The 22,540-nt window shown below is 38.0% G+C and overlaps 1 protein-coding gene across 3 annotated transcripts in view; it reads right to left on the reverse strand.

Annotated features, from left to right (window-relative positions):
• Positions 1–581: 581 nt before the first annotated feature.
• CNOT6 (CCR4-NOT transcription complex subunit 6) overlaps positions 582–22,540 on the reverse strand; it is a 33,059-nt gene continuing 11,100 nt past the window's right edge. For 2 of the 3 annotated variants that reach the window (XM_082063641.1, XM_082063642.1), the window contains exons 2-12: positions 19,702–19,815; positions 17,205–17,391; positions 12,917–13,002; positions 11,970–12,074; positions 11,810–11,878; positions 10,255–10,412; positions 9,595–9,749; positions 7,428–7,582; positions 6,262–6,492; positions 5,307–5,509; positions 582–4,643 (exon numbers count right to left, since the gene is read on the reverse strand). In XM_082063641.1, the coding sequence (XP_081919767.1) occupies positions 4,431–4,643; positions 5,307–5,509; positions 6,262–6,492; positions 7,428–7,582; positions 9,595–9,749; positions 10,255–10,412; positions 11,810–11,878; positions 11,970–12,074; positions 12,917–13,002; positions 17,205–17,391; positions 19,702–19,813 (1,674 nt within the window). In that variant the 5' untranslated portion in view covers positions 19,814–19,815 and the 3' untranslated portion in view covers positions 582–4,430. The remainder of the gene's footprint in view (positions 4,644–5,306; positions 5,510–6,261; positions 6,493–7,427; positions 7,583–9,594; positions 9,750–10,254; positions 10,413–11,809; positions 11,879–11,969; positions 12,075–12,916; positions 13,003–17,204; positions 17,392–19,701; positions 19,816–22,540) is intronic. The other variant, XM_082063643.1, reaches the window with a different exon arrangement.

The following is a 22,540-nucleotide window of genomic DNA, read 5'->3' on the forward strand; positions in this document are numbered from 1 at the left end:
CCGTTACACGTACACTCTGACGCAGACGGGAAAAGAGAAGGCAAAACAAACCAGAAAGAACGTTATATTAACATTAACTAAGGACAAGAGTTAGCTGAACTTCATTACTGAAAAAAGATTCATTCCCATTCTATGACAAATTGGCTTTTTAATCCCTTCCCACTGCCAGACCCCAAGTCTACTTTGGGCTTTCTGGGGTGCAAAAAGAAGGAGGAGGAAGGAGCGGGGTCTGCAGGACCCAGACAAAACCTACAGACCCTGCACAACTGGCCCTCCCGACGTGGGCAGGTCAGAAGATGGCCAGGTATGAAGACAGGGGCTTGAGACCCGAGCAGGACTGCACATGGGTTTTCCACAAATTCTGCATTACTAACCAAGTCTTCACTTTGCAATCCAGACCCAACTGCTTCAAGGAGCTTTCTGGTCTGCAGACCTACAAACTTACAGAAAGTGCAAGAAAGATTACAGAGTTTCTTACATGTTTCCATTTTACCCTCAATACACTTCGCTCAGTCTGGCTGTACGTGCAACTCTCCGGGAAAAGCTTTAGGAATTAAGTTAAAATAGGAATTAGACTTCAAGAAGGTTTGAAACAGATATTGGATTTATTGGTCAGCTATGAGTAGGAAAATACATTGGTAAAGAAAAAGAAGACCCTGTATATAAATATAATACTAACTAGTTAAAATTTGACCAAGAAGGAAGTTCCACTGAAGAGAACAGTAAAAGCCCTTGTTTACCATCAGACCATATTCACTTTCCCATTTATCTTATTGAAGAGCTGCCTATAGACAAATGCAACATTCTTTGAGCTTAGTGCAGATAATGTGCTGGTTTTGTTACATGAATGGTAAACAAGAGTTAGTCCAGTGCATTACACATTATACAGAAGTACTGTGAATAAAGACTAAGATACTCTATTTTAGACACTACTTAAACATACCAAGACACTTAAGTATTACAAATTTATGCAACCAAAAGAAAAGAATAGCAGTTAACATACTAAAAAATACTGTGTCTGGCTGGATGAGAAAGGCTTGCTACTAAAGCGGTTAACTGATTTTTTTTTTTTAAAGTTTTACAGTGTAATTAGTTTCCCCCCCCCCAATAGTATTGTAATTATTTTGTCTTTCATGCAGGTTTTATGTGGTTGAAAAAGCAAACCATAAGCTATTTTCTAAGTCTGCTTTAAAATAAGACCTTGAGAGATTTGCTGAAGTTACATCAAAGATCCAGACAATGTTCTTACAGCCAATTTGTGAAATACTAGCCAAATTTTCCTTTCGTTTTTTTAAAGCTGCTGAAAGGACAAAGTAATTACAACACGCACTGAATTATAAGCTTCCCCCCCCCCCAACTTGTATTATGTTAAAAGCAGTAACTTGTGGTATTAGTCTTGTACTCTAATCAATTCTTTTAGTTAAAGGTATATTTCAATTTACACTTTGACACCCAGAATTCTTGGTAAATGTAACTAAAACTAGACAAGATGTGGCTGACTGCGGAAAAGAGCCTGGTCTAACCTAAATAAATCCTTTCAACTGCAAGGATGTTCTGTGACTTTCGCTATATGTGCTTGTACAACTAGAACACTGAAGGTACATTATGGCAACACCCAAAACCACCTCAAATAAAAATATTGCAAATAACCATTTCAATGTCAAAAACTATGAAGCAAACATTTTGATTTTGTGAAGACATGGTTTATTGCCTTATTCTACCTTATAGCTGGAAACTGAGACCTTTGAGTTAGATTTAACACGGGACTCTATTTTCTCTGAAAGATTGTTTGACAAAGTTTATCTCAGCTCTGTCTTGGTGCCATCTGGTCTTTCCCTATTATTATAAATACTTCTCCTTCCTTCAGCCCCCAAGTGATAGCTGCAGTCCAGTTAAAACCCAGTGAAGTCAAAGGAGCGTCTTCAATGTATTCAGTGGGTTTTCAGTTGGGACCTGATGGACTCATGTAAGAGCTGGAGGAAACAGTTAAATGGACCCTTAGACCATAAGGTGACTAAGCAGGAACAGTTGTGTCTCCAAAAGCACAAGGGGCCGTATTTTAATGTGCTGTCACAAATTCAAATACTTTTTTTAAGACTAAGCAATACAGGAGAACACATATTGGATAAAGCTCAAACCTTTAGAATCTAACAAGTGCACTCAAGCTCCAGCATCTATTAAAGTAAATTATCCCCCTCTAAGAAATACAAAATGAGTAAGTGCTTCCCTTCCCCTCTGTAAAGCTTTCTGGACTCTTTACACGATCCAGATAATCAGAAAAGAAAAACAGTTTGCTCAGTTTGACAAGCTAACTTGGCTCATCACCACTGGAAATTGTCATGATGTACATTACCAAGACATCATTAAGGAAACATGAGTAAAACACCTTTTATTCACACTTTACAAAAAAAACCCATAAAACCAAACCAAACAAACAGAAAAAAAAGAACACTACGCATTAAGTCTACTACAGCAATACTACCAGCATTTCAATGTACTGATTATAAACTGGACATGTTTGGTGTTTTCACAACTAAACCAAAACCAAACTAACCCCAAGAGATCAGGTCCCAGACAAGGATTCAAGATCAAAATTTCTGCTACTGAAATTTTAAAATGTACATTTTACATAACCGAGCTGTTTGTAATTTTTACTTTCGGCTTAAAACAGAACGGTTTGGAGCACGTCTGTGCTGACTACTTTGCAATAAAATTTTGTATCATTATTACCAATCCACTCTCTTATATATAAAAATTACAATATTTAGAAAGTTTTCTCTTAATGCTCAGTGTCCTTTTGCTTCCCTGCCCGCAGCTGAAACAAAAGCTGTTTAAGACCAAGCTCTCTATCTCAATTTTATTTTTTACATTGATTATTCAAGTTGTATTAGTTTAAGGAGATGATCAATTCTCCCTTTTAGGATACAAATAGACAAGTTAAATTTGTAAGCTGTTACATACTTGGCTTCATGACACAAATGGCACTGAGGGTACACCACGACTTTAGACTTGCTTGACACTTTAAAAGAAGACTTGGTCACTTTAAAAAAACTGATCTGAAGAATTGTCTTTGGGACCTGTACTGAAAATGCATTTATTTTACACTGCTTCATCAATAGAAAACGTAGCGTCAGGATTTAAGGAATTATACTTTCTGAAACTGAGGAACACACTTAAACAAAAGAGAATTCACATGATAGTAATTCTTAGTGGGAAAACGGCACTGTGCAATGACACTGAAAGAAGCAGTGCACGGGTATTAGAAGCTAGAAACTGTGTACCCTTAACCTGAACATGTTCCAAAAGTGTGATATTCAATGCTTCATAAAGGAAAAAAAGATGCCACAGCTTATACAAAAGTATCTTCATAAAATTTTCACAAGTGTTAACATTATTTAAAAAAATAAAAGAGGATGCACAGGATCTCTCTGCATGCACGGGCAGTGCTAGTTGAGAATTGAAGCAGGCACAGTGGAGATAGGACAGGTATTTAAAACAGAAATGAAGAAGCTGTACACAAGTATCCCTAAATAGAGATGAGAAAAATATCTGAGTGTATACACATCAGCAATTCACTTTCAATCCATACAGGTCTACTTATACTCACTGCTTAGCTTATCTGTTCTGTGAGAACTCTATGCTTTTCTGCAAGTTTTTAGGTTTTTTTACATCAGAAATAGAATGTATTTAGTTCCCTCTGTAAGATATTGAGATTTTATAGGTTTGGATTTCAAAAGCAACGTTCTCAATTGAACATAAAAAGTAGTACAAAAGGGCTAACGAAACCCTAACAGTGCAAATCATTAGCAGAGAAAACCTGTGACAACCTCTTTTACAAGCTGGCCTTTATAACACATGAAAACAGATACAAATTTAGCCTTAGTTTACAATACAATCATTTTCCAAATCTGATTTTTCTTTTTTTTTTTTTTTAAAGTACAAAATCTCATAAATCAGGTTTTCTGTTGTTCATATACAATCAATAAAGGCTAAATTCAAATTCTATATTTTACAAACAAGTCTGAAAAAGGAGGGAGTGAAGTACGGAAGAATGTTCTGTGGATGTTCCTACTGGCCTCAAAAACTAGTGCTACAGATAACTGTGCAAAGAGAATATACTGTATAACAATTCCCTATTTCAAGGCATGAAAATGTCACGTTGGATAAAAGAAACAGGAAGGTTAACTGTAACATATTAAAGAAAGGTGCAAACACACCAATCGCTGCAGAACAGTATACAAAGTATATTGGGCTCAGAATTGTGTCTGTTGATAGCACCTGGCTTTTACTATATCTTTAGCGAATAATTAGATTTAAGATTAAGATTATTAAGAAAAAAAAAAATCCCTGTTGGCCATACCTCACTCCTCTATATTCAGATTTTACAATTGTACAAATTAGATTGAGGTTGCCCTCTCCAATGTACTTGACTACCTCCTGCCAGGGAGATGCATTCCATTTACAGGAGGCAGGAAAGGCAGCAAAAGCTCCAGTTGTGCAAAAAGTGAGAAGTGGTCAGAAGGGATGAGTGGATGTGGACAACCACTTATATTGTTCTCTATTAACCAATGATGATCCAAAGGTCCAAGAATGCCAAGGATGTTTAGCTGAGGTTTAGAGTAGAAGATGTAGTCAATAATACCCTAAAACAAGAAATAAAATCGATTATTAGTATATATTCTTGACTCGAGGTATTGTTCCAAACGAAAGGTGAGCTCAGCATTATGAGTAACTGAGATGTCACCATTCCTTCTCCACAGCACATCATGGACAGATTTCTGCTTCCTATATCCCACGGGTTGCTCAATTTGGATTAGGAAAACAAAAGAAAAAGTATCACTTCTGCTCTGCTTTTGTGGATTGTAATTTTCCAGCTTCCTACAAAGCTTCAAATCATGTTCCTCTGATTTTGAAAAGAACCACCTTTGCTTTACCTGGGCCACGGAGCACTCAGAATTTTCCAGTAGCAACATGGATTATTTCCTTGCAGTTGACATCTGAAGTGCCCCTGTTGTTCTATTTCATTTAGCTTGGAGTATTAAAATACAAAACCTTCCCATTTACATGGAAGGTTAACCGCACTCCAACTCTTGTAAATCTATTAGAAGTGACTAACAAGAAAAAATAAAACTTAAGCTTCTAGGACACTGAAGTGTTGGGCACTCTAGCTCACTATGTTTCCAATATAAATTGGGTGAATTTACTCTTAGCTACCCAAATTTCTTTGTTAAACAATTTCATACAGCAAATCACATTAGTTAAACTTTGAAATGAAAACCATTCCAAAATATCAGCTAAGTCCTTACCTTGAAGTCAAATGTGTAATTCGTATAAGGCATTAGACCGTTCTCATAGGCACTCTTCAACTTGAAACCATGTGTAATTCTTCCATTTGTTGTTCCATTCTTCCCATTACAGCTGAAGTTTGTAAGACTTTCGTTGTATCTCAGTTCCTTAAAATCTTTGTGGTTTGTTTCCACTCCACCAGTGCTCAAGTACTCAACAACACCTATTAGCAGGGACACATACACACAAGAAGGTATTAAGGAACATTCACCAAATTAGCACGTGTAGGTTACTTTGAGTCATACGTGCAACCACATGCATTATAAAAGCAAAACTTTAACACATGTAAAATACAGTCAGCGGTGGTTCCTGTAAAATATTTCAAGGCAATGTATATGTTGGTCAAGAGCAAATGTCACACATAAAAATAAAACAAAGAGACATGTTTTGATTAGAAAAAATCAGCAGGCTAATGAGGAACAGACTGACTGGGGGAAGATGAAAAAAGCAGAAATAAAATTCTATAGGTGCCAGGTAGGCAGCTTCCTCCTCTCCTTGTCTCTCTGTGCTCAAGCCTTGGCTTTCAACGCTCTTCAGCTAAAACACTGCAAAAAAACCCAGCTTTTGAAACACTCCTTCAGATAAAGTTCACTTTAAAGAGGCTGCAAAGCCAAATCGCCATGTTATTTTTGGAAGTTATTTCCTTCCTTTCCGTTCCCATATTCTAAGGTAACGCTGAAAATGCTTTTGAAAGACCAGACGTAGCTCTACTACTGCACAGGCAATAAGGTCACTCACAAAAGAAACAGTTCTATCATGTCACTCTTCCACCTATTTGCTTAGAACCTTTAAAGCTTGTAATATCAAACGTTGTCTTCCCTAAGCTGAAAACTCCTTTAAAAAAGTGAGACCTGAAAATTTAAATTGTTACACACTTGAAACAATCTAAAATAAAGTAAGAAATAGAACTCTTACCAGAGTCTGGTAGAGAATTGAGATCTGCACACAGTACAAGTGGAATGGTTCCAAGTTCTCCCGAAACACCAGGTTTGAGACTACGAGAAGCTTTATCAATAATGTTCTTTACCTCGGACAGGAACATCATAGTCTGAACCAGCTTCACATCAGAATACTCTGGGTCCCAATGCATATGTGCATTAGCTACAAGAACTAGCTGCTTTTCCATCCCAAGATGTGGCTTTCCAGCTAAAATTTAAAATCAATTATTTACCTTACATGGTCAGCAACAACAATCACTATTATTGAATTTTAAACAAGATGTTTGAGCGGAGCAAAAAATTAAATAAAATACCAGTATAACCTGAAGAGGGTTAATACCATTTAGTTTAAGAGGGTCACACAACTCCTCTTACATCTACTAAGTGTTTTAGTCAACATAAAACTTTGGGAATAAATGTGTTTCACATTCAAGACCATTAACAGACAGACTATCCTGTGATAGGTAACATTTACATATTTAAGAATACTGTAAATTACCATAAATAACAGATAATTCTAATGACAGGCAAATAGCGTAGGTCTAAAAAAATCAGAACAGCTTTCCTCAGGTTGTGACGGTAAACATGCACTGTTCATATCTTATTATGCAATGATCTCTGAGTTTTAAGTTATCCATATTATAAGTTCTCTCTTGCTATAAGTGCTTCTTAAAAGCCTTGTTTGTTAGAATCTGAATTAATAAAATATCATTTGGATAAACACACACAGGTGGGGTATCACCCACTGTGATATTTAGAAAGCCAATTTACATTTCCTAAATTAAGAATGACAGGGCAGAACAAGCAGGTTGTATAAACATGACAGTGAAGACAAGAAACTAAAATGATGCAAATACATGACCCAGAAACATGTGACTAACACTGACTCTTTGGTACCTAAAATCACTCCAACTCGAGTATCTGTATTTTTTAAGCAAAAAGGTATAAGCAGAAAAAAAAATCTTTATCATTTAAGAATTATGACTTTTCCCCAAATCGTCTTTGGAAATAAGTTTGAACACATAACGTGCAAAGTCACGCTCATCTGCAGAACCTAGTTTCTCAGGTTTACTATAGCAAAAGTCAATTTTTTCATTTACAAAATACAATCTGTTGAAAAAATACAAACTAAATAGGACTTACATGACATTTCTATCAATTCCTTTCGCAGTTCCAACAATACAGCCACTCCAATGTTATCTTTTGTCATAACTCTGTTCAGCATGGCTTCCGAACCTTCTGAGTTCGCCATAGCCAGTTGATTGAACTCAACAGTATGTTTTTGAACCAAAGTAAATCTGAAATACAGACATCATATACAGTTTTTTCATCAGTCAGATATACAGAAATGGTATAGATAATTCTCCTTTCAATTAAAGTTCACACATTTATTATGTAAAAATCTCAGCCATTCACGTAATTTCATAAAATCCTAAACTGAAATCAAAGGATACATTTTTCCCAGCAATTTTTAGCTATTTTATATTTAGTTTCAATTAAAATACTTTATTTCCAGAGAGAGAAAGAGAGAGATTGAGAAACTACAGAAAAAGAGTGCTTGTTTCTAATTCTGCACCAGCGGCAAGTTCAAAGATGCAGGTTTAATAGAGCGGGAGTAAATCATTTCTCTAAGCCGAAAGGTATCAAATGTGGCCTATACATTTACTTGTGGACACAAAGGCAATTATTTCCCTCATATCCAAGCAGTTATACAAGTACAATAGGACACAATGAGTTAAGTGCCATAGCTCTTAAATAACTGCTTTTTTCAGAAGTGAGCAGCAGTACTAAGTGCCTTGTCTTCTGCTTTATCAGAAGGCTAATGTATCAAAAAGTCAATGTCATCTGAAGTCTCATTTCAGCAGCTTTGGAGGTTATTGATTCCTTTACTCAGAAAAAGCAAGAAAAAAGACGTTTGCTTTATTTTTCATTATGAACACCTAATGGTTGGGACGCACACACAACACTTGAAGTAGAATTTAATGATCGGGTAGTGAGGTGGACTGCAAACTGGCTGACGGGAAGAAGCCAGAGAGTCGTGGTCAACGGGGCTGAGTCCAGTTGGCGGCCTGGATCTAGTGCAGTGCCTCAGGGGGCAGTGCTGGGCCGGTATTATTCAATATATTCATCAGCGATTTGGATGAGGGAATAGAGTGACTGTCAGCAAGTTTGCTGATGACACCAAGCTGGGAGGAGTGGCTGACACGCCAGAGGCTGTGCTGCCATCCAGAGACCTGGACGGCTGGAGAGTTGGGTGGGGAGAAATTTAACAAAATATAACAAGGGAAAGTGTAGAGTCTTGTATTTGGGTAGGAACAACCCCAGGTTCCAGTATAAGGTGGGGAATGACCTATTAGAGAGCAGCGTAGGGGAAAGGGACCTGGGGACAGCAGGATGACCATGAGCCAGCACTGGGCCCTTGTGGCCAGGAAGGCCAATGGCATCTGGGGGTGCAATAGAAGAGGGGTGGTTAGTAGATCGAGAGAGGTTCTCCTTCCCCTCTACTCCGCCCTGGTGAGACCACATCTGGAATATTGTGTCCAGTTCTGGGCCCCTCAGTTCCAGAAGGACAGGGAACTGCTGGAGAGGGTCCAGCGCAGGGCAACAAAGATGATTAAGGGAGTGGAGCATCTCCTGTGTGAGGATATGCTGAGGGAGCTGGGGCTCTTTAACTTGCAGAAGAGGAGACTGAAGGGGTGACCTCATGAATGTTTAGAGATATCTAAAGGGTGAGTGTCAGGAGGATGGAGCCAGGCTCTTCTCAGTGACAACCAATGATAGGACAAGGGGTAATGGGTTCAAACTGGAACACAAAAGGTTCCACTTATATTTGAGAAGAAACTTCTTCTCAGTAAGGGTGACAGAGCCTGGCCCAGGCTGCCCAGGGGGGTTGTGGAGTCTCCTTCTCTGCAGACATTCCAACCCGCCTGGACACCTTCCTGTGTAACCTCATCTGGGTGTTCCTGCTCTGGCGGGGGGATTAAACTGGATGAGCTTTTGAGGTCCCTTCCAATCCGTAACATTTTGTGACTCTGTGTGATTCCATGGACTCCTAACCTGCATTGCTCCATCAGAACAAAATATCAACTTAAAGAAACATTCAAGGCAAAATTTTCTATTGTTGGTTATACAGAGAGTGTTTTTTCTTGTACAGAACACTCTTTCTAAAGACAGGAATGGTCTATAGGAAACACTGAACGAGTACAAAAAGGGCAATTAATGCTGAACTGTTTGAGCTACAGATGGACCAGGGAAATCATGTGAAAGAGAGTAAGACACAAGAGAAGGTTTTGCAAAACACATCACTTACTTTTCTGTTTTGAAAAATATTGCACAACCATCAACGTGTTTTCTTTCCTGTTCTGACATTGTCCTAGCTCTAGATTTTGGACTGAAGAATCCATTGTAGCCACGTTCTTTCAGTTCTACCAGGAAAAAACTGTAGTACTGCTCTGTTTCAACCTCCTATAAAGTTACAGGACAGCACAGCACAAAAGCACGATTAGCAAAATACAGAAGACTGATGATATTATTTAGACTTTTCAGAAGTGTAAATCACTTTCAAATTAAAGGGAAAAAAATTGTAAGAATCAAGTACCTCGGAGAATGCAAATTTGAGAGCAGTGTCCCTATTTTAAGAAAATATAAATGAATTTCTGTAATCCCCAGAGTTATGATTATCTCAAGCCTTTTATTTGAAAGCGTGTCAATTATAGCCCCACATACACACACAGGCCCAAAGACACCCCCACACACATCTCTTTGATCAGCAGCTGCTGGTTCACATTCCAACTGTGTTGGCTAAAAAGCATTCTTTTGATGTCAAGCAACAAACAACGTTCTGAACACCACTTTTTTCTTTTGTTTTCAAATGGTTTTGAAAACAGACTGTTTACCGTAAATATATTTAATACAGGGAAACCAGCACATAGGAATAGAAAAGGAAAAGAAATAATAGTATATCTCTTACCTGAAGACTTATGATGTCAGCATTGCAGCTCAGGATTTCCTGCATAATGGCTTTTTTTCTGTATTCCCAGTTCAATGCCCAAGACGGACAATAGCCATACAGCTGCCGGGTAGCGTATTTATCACAGAGTACGTTGTAACACATGACAGAAAACAAAGCTGCAGAACAATAATTTTATTTACATATTGATATATTTAACTATATATAAATACACAATTATGTTGCTCACTTTTGTCTTCTGCAAATTTATCAATTCACGCTTCATTTCATTCAATAAAAACACAGGCTATTTATCTATACCGGAAAAAAAACCTGTTAGCCTTAAGAAGATATATTCCAAGTTTGGACTGATGGCAACTGTCTTCTAGCATTTCGTTAGAAAACAAAATCCAAACTCCCTCTTCATATGGTTAATGCAGTAAATAGCAGACAAACGTGCTTCATGCCAAGCGGTGCTCTACTGCAAAAAGCCTAAAACAAGGTAAGTGTATTTGAACACTTATATTTGTTACCTATACAAAGGTTTGCAAACTCTTCAAACAGATTAAGATCTACCTTAATTATTACGACCACAAACTATAACAAAACCACAGGTGGGATCACACAACCAAAAAGTATAGGCAAAATAAACCCTCGACTGTTTCCAGCTCAAAAACCTTACAATTCGGGTGTAAAGACAAGAAACATCTACTCTCCGTATTAATCTGGAAGAGGAGTGATAATGAGACAGTCTGGGGCACCCTGACAGGTAATCCAGCAGCACAGATTTCTGGTTTTGTTTTGCTGGGTTATTGTGTTTGTTTTTAAAAAGCACAAAGGAATTTGCAGTACAATAATGAGACGCTTGGAAGCTTATTGAGAGCTCAACTCAAACAGGCAGCACAACGCGAGAAAAAGAAACAAGACAGCTGTTTGAAGAGTTAGCAAATTAGGACTACAATCTTGGACTGATGGAGGGGACAAAGCCCAGCGTTCTGAAAACAAATAGATGACAGCAAAAGACAAACTGCATTAACATCACGTTCTTTGAAGCATAGGGGAAAGTAATGTGCCTCAGTCCTGAAAGAGAGGACGCTGCAATAACTGAGAAATACACTATGATTTTTGGTGTGTGAGTAAATAAAAAAGGTTATATTTCAGAGAATTCATGCAGAAAAATTAACAAACAATTAAACATGACCTGAATCCCAACAACAAGAAAAGTGCTGAGTCCAAGATGATACACTGCTTACTTAAAAGAAAAAACTCCACATTTTTGGGATATCATGCACATGTTCTTCCATTTTTTTATTCTTCAATAAATGTTCACTTAAGCCTGCTATATTTCATCTATTTAACTAACTGTGGACAACATTTTCAATTCCTGTGATAAGGATGTCCATTAAAAATAAATTACTTTATAGTAAAAGATGGGTAAATTGAAACAGGTATTCCAATTGAGACAGAACTACTTCAACACTGAACAGGAGATTGGTTAATCTAAGCATCAAAATTTTCAACAGATAGTACAGATCCACACCTTTTACAACAGATTAAAAAAGAAGTGTTACAGTACCTGTTGGTCTTGTACGGTCTGGTTCTTGCAACATGATCCAAGATCTTGGAGGCGGTTGTTCTGTTGAAACTATGGGAACATTGTAAAGTAGAGATACACCAAGTGATCATCACATTTATTTTACACAGCAGAAATAAATGTTTTGAGAATGATCACTTACTTCTTTTTGCAGTACCTGCCAAATTATCAAGCAAATAGTTCAGTAGCCTTCGTGTCCCGTCTGGTTCCTGATAAAGGTTCAGAATATCCTGCGTAAGTGGATTTCCTGCAAACGCATTTACAGAAACATTGAATAAAATAAACATTAGGAACTTACATATTAGCGTTTAAAGCTGGCATCTCTGAGAAAAGATACTGCATCAACTATGGACTACTTAGAGGTTTCAAATCTCGGGTCTTCAATGTCACAAGCAGATGTATGAATAGATCTAGTGATGTTAACGACATTCCATCCTCTCTCATCTTCTGACAGACAGAACCAAGGGCGGTCAATTTGCTCAACACGAGTGAAACACCCACCATCTGCCAAACGCATAAGCAGACTGTAGAAGTTTTAATGGACAATGCACAGTGCAGTTATCCAGTTTTAAGGGGGAGAAAACCAGACTTTTGAGACTTAACAGTGTTCAGAGGTAACACATCACTCCAGTGCTCCTGATTTTGTGATACGTGTTACCCCAAGGTCGGCAATTTTATAGCTAGAATCCATTCAGTTCAGAGAAACAAAAAAAAAAAAAAAAGGAAAAATCTTTAAACTGCTGCTTGCATAACCAGCACAGCACCCCACAGCAGTGCAAAGCATATTCCCTTTTTGGTTGAATACCTACAGCCTATTTCTTAGTTAAAGCAGGACTATGCAAGCAACAGAAAGCTGCCCCTCACTGCATGAAGAGAAGCAAAGCTCTTTGTACGTGAAGCCCTTCACTAAACTGGTTCTTTCTCTTTTTATAAAATAATCCCTGAATAATGATACTTATGAACGTGGAATAAATAACTACATCTGGGATCACTATTCAGTAACATTTTAAGAACTAGCGGTCTACAGCCATTACATTGCAGGAGCAATATCATTAAACAAGCAAGGATACCAAGAAAAAGTAGTAATACCTTTCAGACCCAAAGTCTGTAACTGGAACAGTTTTCCCAGCTCAAAAGGTAAAACTCGTAACAGGTTGTTATTTAAATGTAGTTCCCTGTAGATAGAGCAAGAATCACATAGGGCTGAAAACAGATCAACCTTTTGTCTTCAGCAGCAGAGTACAAGTTTAACTAAAAGACAAACAATATACCAGCAAACCAGAATATTGAAAAACCTCAAAGACAAAACAGCAATAGTTAGGGAAATCCTGCTGTACTCAGACACACGCACAGACAAAATACATATCAGGTTGAAGGACCGAGCAAAGCAGCTGTTTGATGAGTTCATCTTAAATAGTCACAAATTTTGTTAACATTAGCGACAATTAAATACTTCGATAACTACAAGTGATGAAGCAACAACAGCTCTGGCAAACCAGATCATAAACCCGTTTGGCTATGATTAAAGGCCAAATAAAGAGAAATATCCAGGAAAACAAGCAAAAAATCCAGGATCAGGACAGTACAGTTAGAACTATGACATTGCCATATAATAGTAATTTTACAACAGTAATTTTCTGTTGTTTTCATAATTTCAGCATTAAGACAAAATACGTGCTTTTAAACTCACAAAAAACAACATGCAGAAAGGAACAGAATTTATGTCCTGAATTCTGATATCCCAATGAACTGGGTAGAAAAAATGGACTTTGTAGGAGTTTTTCACTCTCTTAAACACATTCTGATCAAAATAGTGATGACTTTTCTCATCATATTCAGTATAAAGTTGCTACTCCAGAGTGTTTACAACTTGGTGCCTAGAGACTTGAAGAGTATTTTGGGACAAAAATAAAATAAAACAAAGGAAGGGAAACCTGGATGCTGAGAGTTACCTGAGCTCTTTTAGATTTCTACAAGACCACATTTGAAGCAAAAAGACCCATCTCTTCTTCTAGCCTTGCATTTCAGAAGTAAACTTTGCCTGGTCTTCCCTAAGAGGGTCTTCCTGAGAAATTCTCTGTTTCACTGTGTATTTAGAAACCTTGGTAGAACTGGCTTGTTTTAGAGACACTGCTGTGTGGAATAGTGGAAGAAGATACAGGAGAGGACTTCATTTTTATTTCACTGGGTCATATGAGGAAAGGCTGAGGGAGCTGGGGCTCTTTAGCTTGGAGGAGGAGACTGAAGGGGTGACCTCATGAATGTTTAGAGATATCTAGAGGGTGAGTGTCAGGAGGATGGAGCCAGGCTCTTCTCAGTGACAACCAATGATAGGACAAGGGGTAATGGGTTCAAACTGGAACACAAGAAGTTCCACTTAAATTTGAGAAGAAACTTCTTCTCAGTAAGGGTGCCAGAGCCTGGCCCAGGCTGCCCAGGGAGGTTGTGGAGTCTCCTTCTCTGCAGACATTCCAACCCGCCTGGACACCTTCCTGTGTAACCTCATCTGGGTGTTCCTGCTCCGGCGGGGGGATTGCACTGGGTGAGCTTTCGAGGTCCCTTCCAATCCCTGGCATTCTGTGATCTAGAAATGTCAAGTCATTGCTCAGCTGATTGCAGGACTGCAGTACACCTAACCGACTGGTTCGTGTCTGTTTTGTCTGTGGGTTTTTGTTGTTGTTGTTTTGTTTTTTTGCAAATCCCATAGACCAAAACAAAACACAATCTCATAGACAAAAGCATATATTTCAGAGAGAAACTCAGAAGCTCACTGTGACATTCTAGGGTTTCTAAGCACAAATGGGGCACATGGCAGGTAGAAAAGAGGATGGGGGAGTTAAAATAAATAAATAAATCAACATTTCTACCAGTTCTCAGCAACTTCCACAGACATTTGAAATCTAAATGCCTATTATTTTTAGGGATGCTATTCTATATGACATTATAAAGCTACAAGCTTAATCTTTAAGAAGCTACTTTTTACACTAAGAGTTTTTAAAAGCACAGCTAAAGTCTAAAAAAAGTTATGTGTGAATTGAAAAATATATATATACTTAGCTGTCCTAGAGGAAAACCACACAGCTGGAAGAATGGCACAGTAGTAGGTATCATTACAGTTCCTCTCTTGGATGGAAGAATTATTTTCTCTAATGATCTTTGCCTCTGCAGAACCTGCCCCCTCTACACAGCAAAGGGGATTACAGCAAATCCCACCAGTTCTTCCAAGGATATCGACAGAATCTGTTTTACAGCTGAGCTTTCCCAGATAACATGTTACAGTGTTTATTTTTCCTACTCTTGCCATAAAAATCAGGAATCTTACTGCTCTCTCCAATATCTCTTTATTCAAGTACCTACAGCAGAAAACGAGCAGCGAGGAGCCTCAGGCGAGCTTTGCCATACGGACCAAACCCAGAGCTCCAGGCGTGGGAGCTGGGACACCCATTCAAGTGTGAGTGCACAAGCAATTTCCATGGCTCGGGGCATCAGCAATGCCCAGTGTTGAGTTACTGTCAGTTTGAACAACTTCCCAGAAGCAATGGGAAGCGTCTGCAGTTAAGAGCCAGCCTGAAACGCCGAACTCCAGCACCCGCAGAGCGCTGCCGTGTAGGATGCGCTTGTGTCTGTCTCCACTTTCACCCCCATGAAAAGAAATCGCGGGTCAGTCACAACAATCCCTGAGGACAGGGAGCGCAGTGGGTTAACACATGGGCTTTTCATGTCTAGAGATCTGGGTTCAAGGGTTAGGTTTAGGTCACAAATAGAAAACTAGTGGGATGCTGGACCTTAGCCACACATTTCACATTCACAAGATTTAGCCTTCTCTACTCAGAAGAGACTTAGGACTTGGAAGAGCTGAAGCTTCATAGAATCAGCCAAAGTAAATTGGGAAAAGTGTTGGGAAGAAGGCATATCATCTCTAGGCACTACTGATAACTGCACAGCGCTCAGCTAACTGCATATAATGAGTATTAAGTTCACAGCAATATTCTAAAACAAAAAAGAGTGATGAGAATAAAAGGATGCTAATGAAGTACAAAGATAAACTTGAGAATGTTCCTGTAAATTTACGATTGCTAACTCAAAATACCTGAGAAATGGATAAAGGAGGGAAGAAACCTGTTACTAATAACTGCTTTTAATTGAAATAGTAACACAAAGCTTTCTTTCGAACAGACTACTTCACAGCTGAAAACACCACTATGAAACAGAGCTGCCTGCTATGCTTTAAAGGTCCCTTTGCTCAGCCTCCAAGGTTGAGACTTCAACTGCTGTGGAATTTGAGCTTTTAGCACTAATTTAATCAGCTAGTTTAATCCTCCCAACAGAGTGGGCTTTTCTAAAGCAATGCAATGACTGATATTTCTATGAGCAAACTTGCTTTGCTTCCAGTTTCACTGAAGCTGTGCTGGCAGTCCATTTGCCTCTTGTCTTCTTCTCCACTTTTAATAACATTCTCATTACTTTTAGACTCAGTATTTTCTGGCTTTGAGAAAGCTGTCCATAAATGTCTTCAAAATCAAAGGTAATGACAGCAATTACTGGTAATACACCTAAAATAAGGATATTCCTTTGGGCCAAGGGCCAAAGAATGTTGTCTGTAAATATTTGTTCTTATATAAATTATTTATATACTATCATAATAGTGTTTTTACAAAGTGAAATGCTACAGCCTTAATTATAACCTAATAGGCATCGCTATTCACGTTTCACTTCCAAAAGGGGGTATCATTCCATGCAAACTTCATACAACTTGACATTGTAAAATTGAGGAAAAAAAAGGTGTGTTTAGAACATTATTTTTCTAATTCCCAGTTTGCACAGGAATGGAGTTACATGACAGCAAATGAGACAAGGAGATGATATTAGACAAGCAGCACTTGTTATAAAATAAACAGAAAAAGAACTATTGTTAAGAATAATTACTAAAGATAAACTAAGAGGAAAAAATTGTAGTTACCATGATTATGAACATTTAATCTGACCTTTTTCCTGCTTTACCAGTTAAAAGCAATTTTTCCTGTGCATCAGTATTTCTTAGAGAAAAAAACCACATAAAGATTTGTAGCAGAGTCTGGAAAGAGACGCGTGTGACAGGAAACCCGACTTGGAAAAACAAAATCAGTGCCTGCCAAACCGAGCGCTTCTGAAGCTCATTCCACACTGTCATACGTGGAACAGGAGATCCCCGAAAACCAGCATTGCTATAGCTGCACATACCATACCAAGTATTCAGGGAAACAGACAAAAAGAACTGAGGAAGAGAGAATTTATTTATGCTTTTCCTTTACTATAATGTAAAAATTATGCTGAAATTGAAACTGTTGCTACAAAGATAATCAGAGAACAGTTCAAACTCTTGATAAAATTGACATACCTGAGTGACACCATGTTTCCGAGCTCTGCTGGTAAACTGCGAATTTTATTAGAGGACAGGTCCAGATATACCAGATTGTGAAGCTTGGCAATGTCTGAAGGAATACGGGATAAGGAATTGTCACTGAGATACAAAGCTGTCAAATGGGTCAGTGTCCACAATGAGGAACTCAAGCTTCTCACTTTCCCTGTGGAAGGAAGGTACAAAAGAATACATTTCAAATATATTGGTTTAGCAATAATTACAAATTTTGTAAGTATGTATGGAGTGTGGAGGCTTGAGGAGGAGTTTTGTTTGGGTTTTATTATTTTCTTATTCTATTAGAATCCTATTTATTATCAATTCTATAGATCAAAAATTTTGGCAACGCGTAAGAGAATGTAAAGTGCTGCCAGGGATGCATATGCTGTTTTTTTCCAATCCATATTTAAGGTTTAAAAATATTTCTCAAGTTCCACACAAAACAAGACACATTTACTAACTGACCATGAATGCAACGATGAACAGAGTGTAAGAAACAGATGTTTTTTCTATTATAGTTTATGTTTGGGATGAAAGATGCTGCTTTGGTTTGCCCCTTATTTCTGCGCAACATCTTTCAAACCAAAACTCTTTATTCTATGGCGTTAATCCAGCCAAGAGCAGATAGAAGCACTATATTTAGGGTGACTAAAATGCTTAGTTGAGAGCATGGATTTCCATCTGGCACTCAACTGAAAGAGGCATAAACTATTGCCAGATATTTTAAAAAACTGTATGATTTTTGTATAAACTGAAACACGGATTTGTGTGACAGAATCAGGTTTTTACGTTGCCACATGCAAGGAATGTGAGATATCATCAGGAGGTCTCAAAGCATTTTGTTCTCTCAGGATTGGATCCTTTTTCATTTACAGAAGTCATGTCACTGTACCAAAAGCATTAAAAAGAGTAGCAACATCAGTTTCTCCAAGGCAAAATGTTACTTCCAGCCCCACCATTACTCAACAACATTAAGAACGATGTGGTTAATATTATACCAACATACACACATTATAATTATTTTCCTTAAATGATTTTCTTGAAATAAAATAATTCATATTTAGTACCTGGGGAAAGCTACACTAATATGTGTGTACCTGGGACTCAGTCCCTGGTAACAGAAGGTTTAACACAGGTATGATTTCCAGTGAGCTATAACAAAATGAGTGGCACAAAAAAGACAGCAGTGAAAAAACGCGGTATTTAAATGAACACTGTTAAAACATTTGTGGCCTTCTGTATTAGATGACCAAGCATTTGGCAAGGAAAAGACAGCGTGAACATTAATAAAACAAAAACATATTCACATATTCTTTTGCAAGGCAAATGCACAGAGTTCTTAAAGGATTCATGGCACTGTAATGCTCATTACAAATCAACAGTTTTTTGCATTTTTTAAATGGAATTAACACCTCTTCCCCACCCCAATGCAAACAGGTGACTGTGGTCAAAGAAACCCTTGTAGCTGAAAGGATTTCCAATTGACATCACTCATCCATCCTCCTCACTACCTGCATCTCTCCAGCTGGAATCAGCCTGTACTGAGATTACCAGGCAGGAAAGGGAAAAGCCATCACTTAATGCACTCCCTGTGCAGAGGCAGCAGATGTCCAAGTGGATATCCAAGCCTAATGCTGATATATAATGCTGATTCCTGAAGCAGCATTTAACTAGGTTTCTGCATCTGTAACCTTCAAGTAAAGAATGCTATTCACATGTTGAGGCACATGGCACTTGAAGCAAGACAGAGATTCAGTGATCTGGATGGAAAGACTCTTCACAATTCAAAGAACTCTATTTGTATTCTTCCTTCCTTAAATTTCTCTGTTGCACAGTCATTTAGAAACACCACATAGCAATTTTTGCCATCTCTTAAAGAACCTCTATATTTAAGAAAAATTTCAGCCTTAATTTCCAGCATCACAGTTTTAAAATTCTTAAAATATTTGCTTGAATTTCCTTGTAAACACACTTTATGTAGCCAAATCAGAATTTACTCTGCAAATCAAGAGACTGACATCCCACACTAGCTGGATTTCATGTTTATGAGTTGTGAGCATTATTTTATTTTAATTTTATTTTCATTTGTTGTCACATTACTTAGAGTAACAGCATATGTCTATATATCATCCCCAACTTCACCATCTTTTCTTTGACAAATGAGATCTTAAATCCAGGCTCTCACCCACCTCATCTTCTTAAGACATTAAGAGTTCACATCCACACCCTCATCTTCCCAACTCTCCTACATGTTGGGATTCCCCACCTGCCTCAGCTCACCTCTCCTACACTCCCTATGTGATCCCAACCCAACACTTCCCCTCACACACCCAAAGCCCGGCAGCCACTGTGTTGGTGTCCCCACTCACTTTAGGGTAGGTAACTCCACTCCAGACGTTTTATTCAAGCTGTACTATGTAGGTTACTCTTAACTTGCAATTAATTCATAACTCAGGACTGTTCCTCAGTTTCTTACCACTTATTTCCAACTCTGCCCAGTGTGATTTCTTTCCGTTGGCTGCTTCCTCTGAGGACATAATTGTGTACATCCTCCGTGGATCAGGTGGATCGTACTTTTCCTTGGGCATTCCTGTTGAGCCAAAAAGACAATTAATTAAGATACTATATACTGAGAATTATTAAAAGGCAATTTCCATTTCAGTTAAACTTCGTACCAGACATTTGCTCCAAACACTTTTCAAAACTCCAGATAAAGATAACCTGTGCCCATTTACAAACATCACCGAGTGGAAAAGACTGCTAAGAAACAGAAGACCACGGATTTCTGATACTCCTGCAATGGCAGATGCAGCCTAACCCCCCAGCCAATAATTTAACAAAATTGGTAAACCGACATAAACATTGTGTCCTGCCACCTCTTGTGGGATGTCACTGTGTCCTTCAGGATCAATCCATCCTGCTGCAATGAACTTCCAAAAGAGAATGATCACCATTGCTGGACTGTCCTTCTTAAAAACTATACAGAAAACATCTGCTAATAACCTTGACTATCTATCAGTTCCAAGTTTACTGCAAATCTTAACTTTTCGCGCAATTCAGCACACCAAGGAAACAATTAAGGTTTCAAAAAGATTCTCAAGGCTGTAAAATGACAGCTTTTAATCCAACCCTCATCCTGCTCTTTTCAATCTGAAAATATTGTACTTGATTTAAACATTTCTATCACTTTATTCAGCCAGGTGTTTAACACTGAAATTTAACTCCATTCGTCTCGCTCTCTTTCATGGCATTCCTAACAACTCTACAAGAAATATTGTTTAATTTCTTATCTCTTTTTATCATGCTCAATCATGGACTGTGAGAGAGAAGTAGAAAAAAAACTCTTCTCCAAAAAAGCGCCTCTTTCCAGCTTTTCTGACATCAACATAGTTGTACTGTTTCACTACAGATAGGAAGGAAACAAACCAGAAAAGCCATTCCTGGCTCCATAATAAAGCCTGTGCCACAGCCCTCCCAGCACCACGGGCTAAGTCTTCTCCATTCCAGGAGAAAAACATCCAGGCTTTAGTCAGTTTAAGAGGAAAAACAGCTTACAAATATTCTAAATAAATCAATCAATATTATATTAATTTACAAATTAGCTCCATGTTTTCAAGTTACATAGGACTTCCAATAAAAATCACATTTATCACAAATAAGAATAATGTTTCTGCATGGCCCTACATATATTTAAGAGCTTTTACAGCAAAGATTTTACCATCTTAAGCCGCCACATCCAAAGTACATACTGAAAGGCGTAAGCAACAAGCTATAAAATTACCTTTATGAAACAGAGAAATTAAACGACGCTTGCTCAAATCACATTTACAAATAGACTACAAGCAATATTATACAGTTATTAAGCAAAATACATCACATTAATATTATAATACTACCCAAAAACACTCAAAGAAGCAGCTATCCTGGCCAAAATTATGAGCACACCTACCTACCAAATTTTTCAAGGCTTTCTATTTTTTTCACATCCTTGAACAAAGCAAATACATCAGAAAAGTGTTGTAATTATAGAGAGAATAAACAGGGAATAACTATTGGTAAATTAGACTATCAACCAGACTTATTATCTGTTTATTGAATTTACTGGAAAATGTTTACTCTGCATGTTAAAAAAACCAAACAATCAACAGAACCCCTCCCCAAACTTTCAGCTAATTATGCATTTTAATTAAAATAAAGCTTTTTAGGCACCACCCGCTTACTTTAACACAACAGCTCTTTCACTAATTCACACTCCTCCTTCCCTTTCCCACTCCCACCACTGGTCAGAAAGAGATTTCTGCAGTGAAAAGAAATTCCCCTTTAAAAAGTGAATTGTGGGTAAAAGGATGAGATTATAAATAGCAGCTGGGTGGAGCCCCTTAATGAATGAAGGCACTTGAGTGCCCAGGGTACTGGAGCCACCAAGTGTAACACTTTCTTCTTCAAACCAAGCTAATTAAAGGAGATAAGACTGGATTATAACCACCAGAAAGGTGAAGGCAAAACTTCTCCCTGCAATAACTATGCAACTAGTGCAATAATTATTAGCAAAATAATGTATAGAGCACCTCTTCTGAAATTGCTATATAGAAATATCTATAATTCACAAAGACTGATGTCACATAGGAATGCTCCAGTTTGTCAGAAAACATTTACCTTCATCAGTCATTTGATGCTTTCTCTTCCTGCATCTCCCTGAATTAATAAATATGTTCCAATTTTTCAAGAAATGAAGCAGGTATACTGCAGACAGAAATCTCATTCAGTACAGAAATGAAGGATCCCCAGAGCACACTCCATCACATGCACTAATTAACAGCCTTGCTGGTACCAGCAGAGTATCGCTCCCTGCTACCAGGACAGGATGACACACTTTTCCAGTGGGTTTTGTTAATGTGTGCTAAAACAACTAGAGATTTAAGAATTCAAAGTTTGAACAGTGGACCTTGCTGACCTTGCACTCCTGGTCTATCCACGGTACTATTCTCCCTCTCAGTAAAGCTCCTGTTCTTGATGGTTTTCCCTGTCTCACTGCTACATTTCACAACGATGATTCCACGCTGTTTAGGATTTTCAGGAGCAAAAAAGCAGCAAATACTTAAGAGTCTCCTGGCTGAAGCAGCTGCTGATGACCAATAGCATCATTGACATCAGCCACCCCAGAACACCAAGGATCTTGTCACACCAAGCATTAAAGCATCATTATCCATCACACGGAGCTCGAGATTTCTCAGGATCTGACAGCAAGGCTAAATTTGGGTTATATTTCACAGGACATAAAAAACCACAAGTGCAACACCTTGAATTGCATTTCA

This window comes from Streptopelia decaocto, assembly GCF_964273445.1.
Source record: "Streptopelia decaocto genome assembly, chromosome: 12".
Lineage (NCBI taxonomy): Eukaryota > Metazoa > Chordata > Aves > Columbiformes > Columbidae > Streptopelia > Streptopelia decaocto.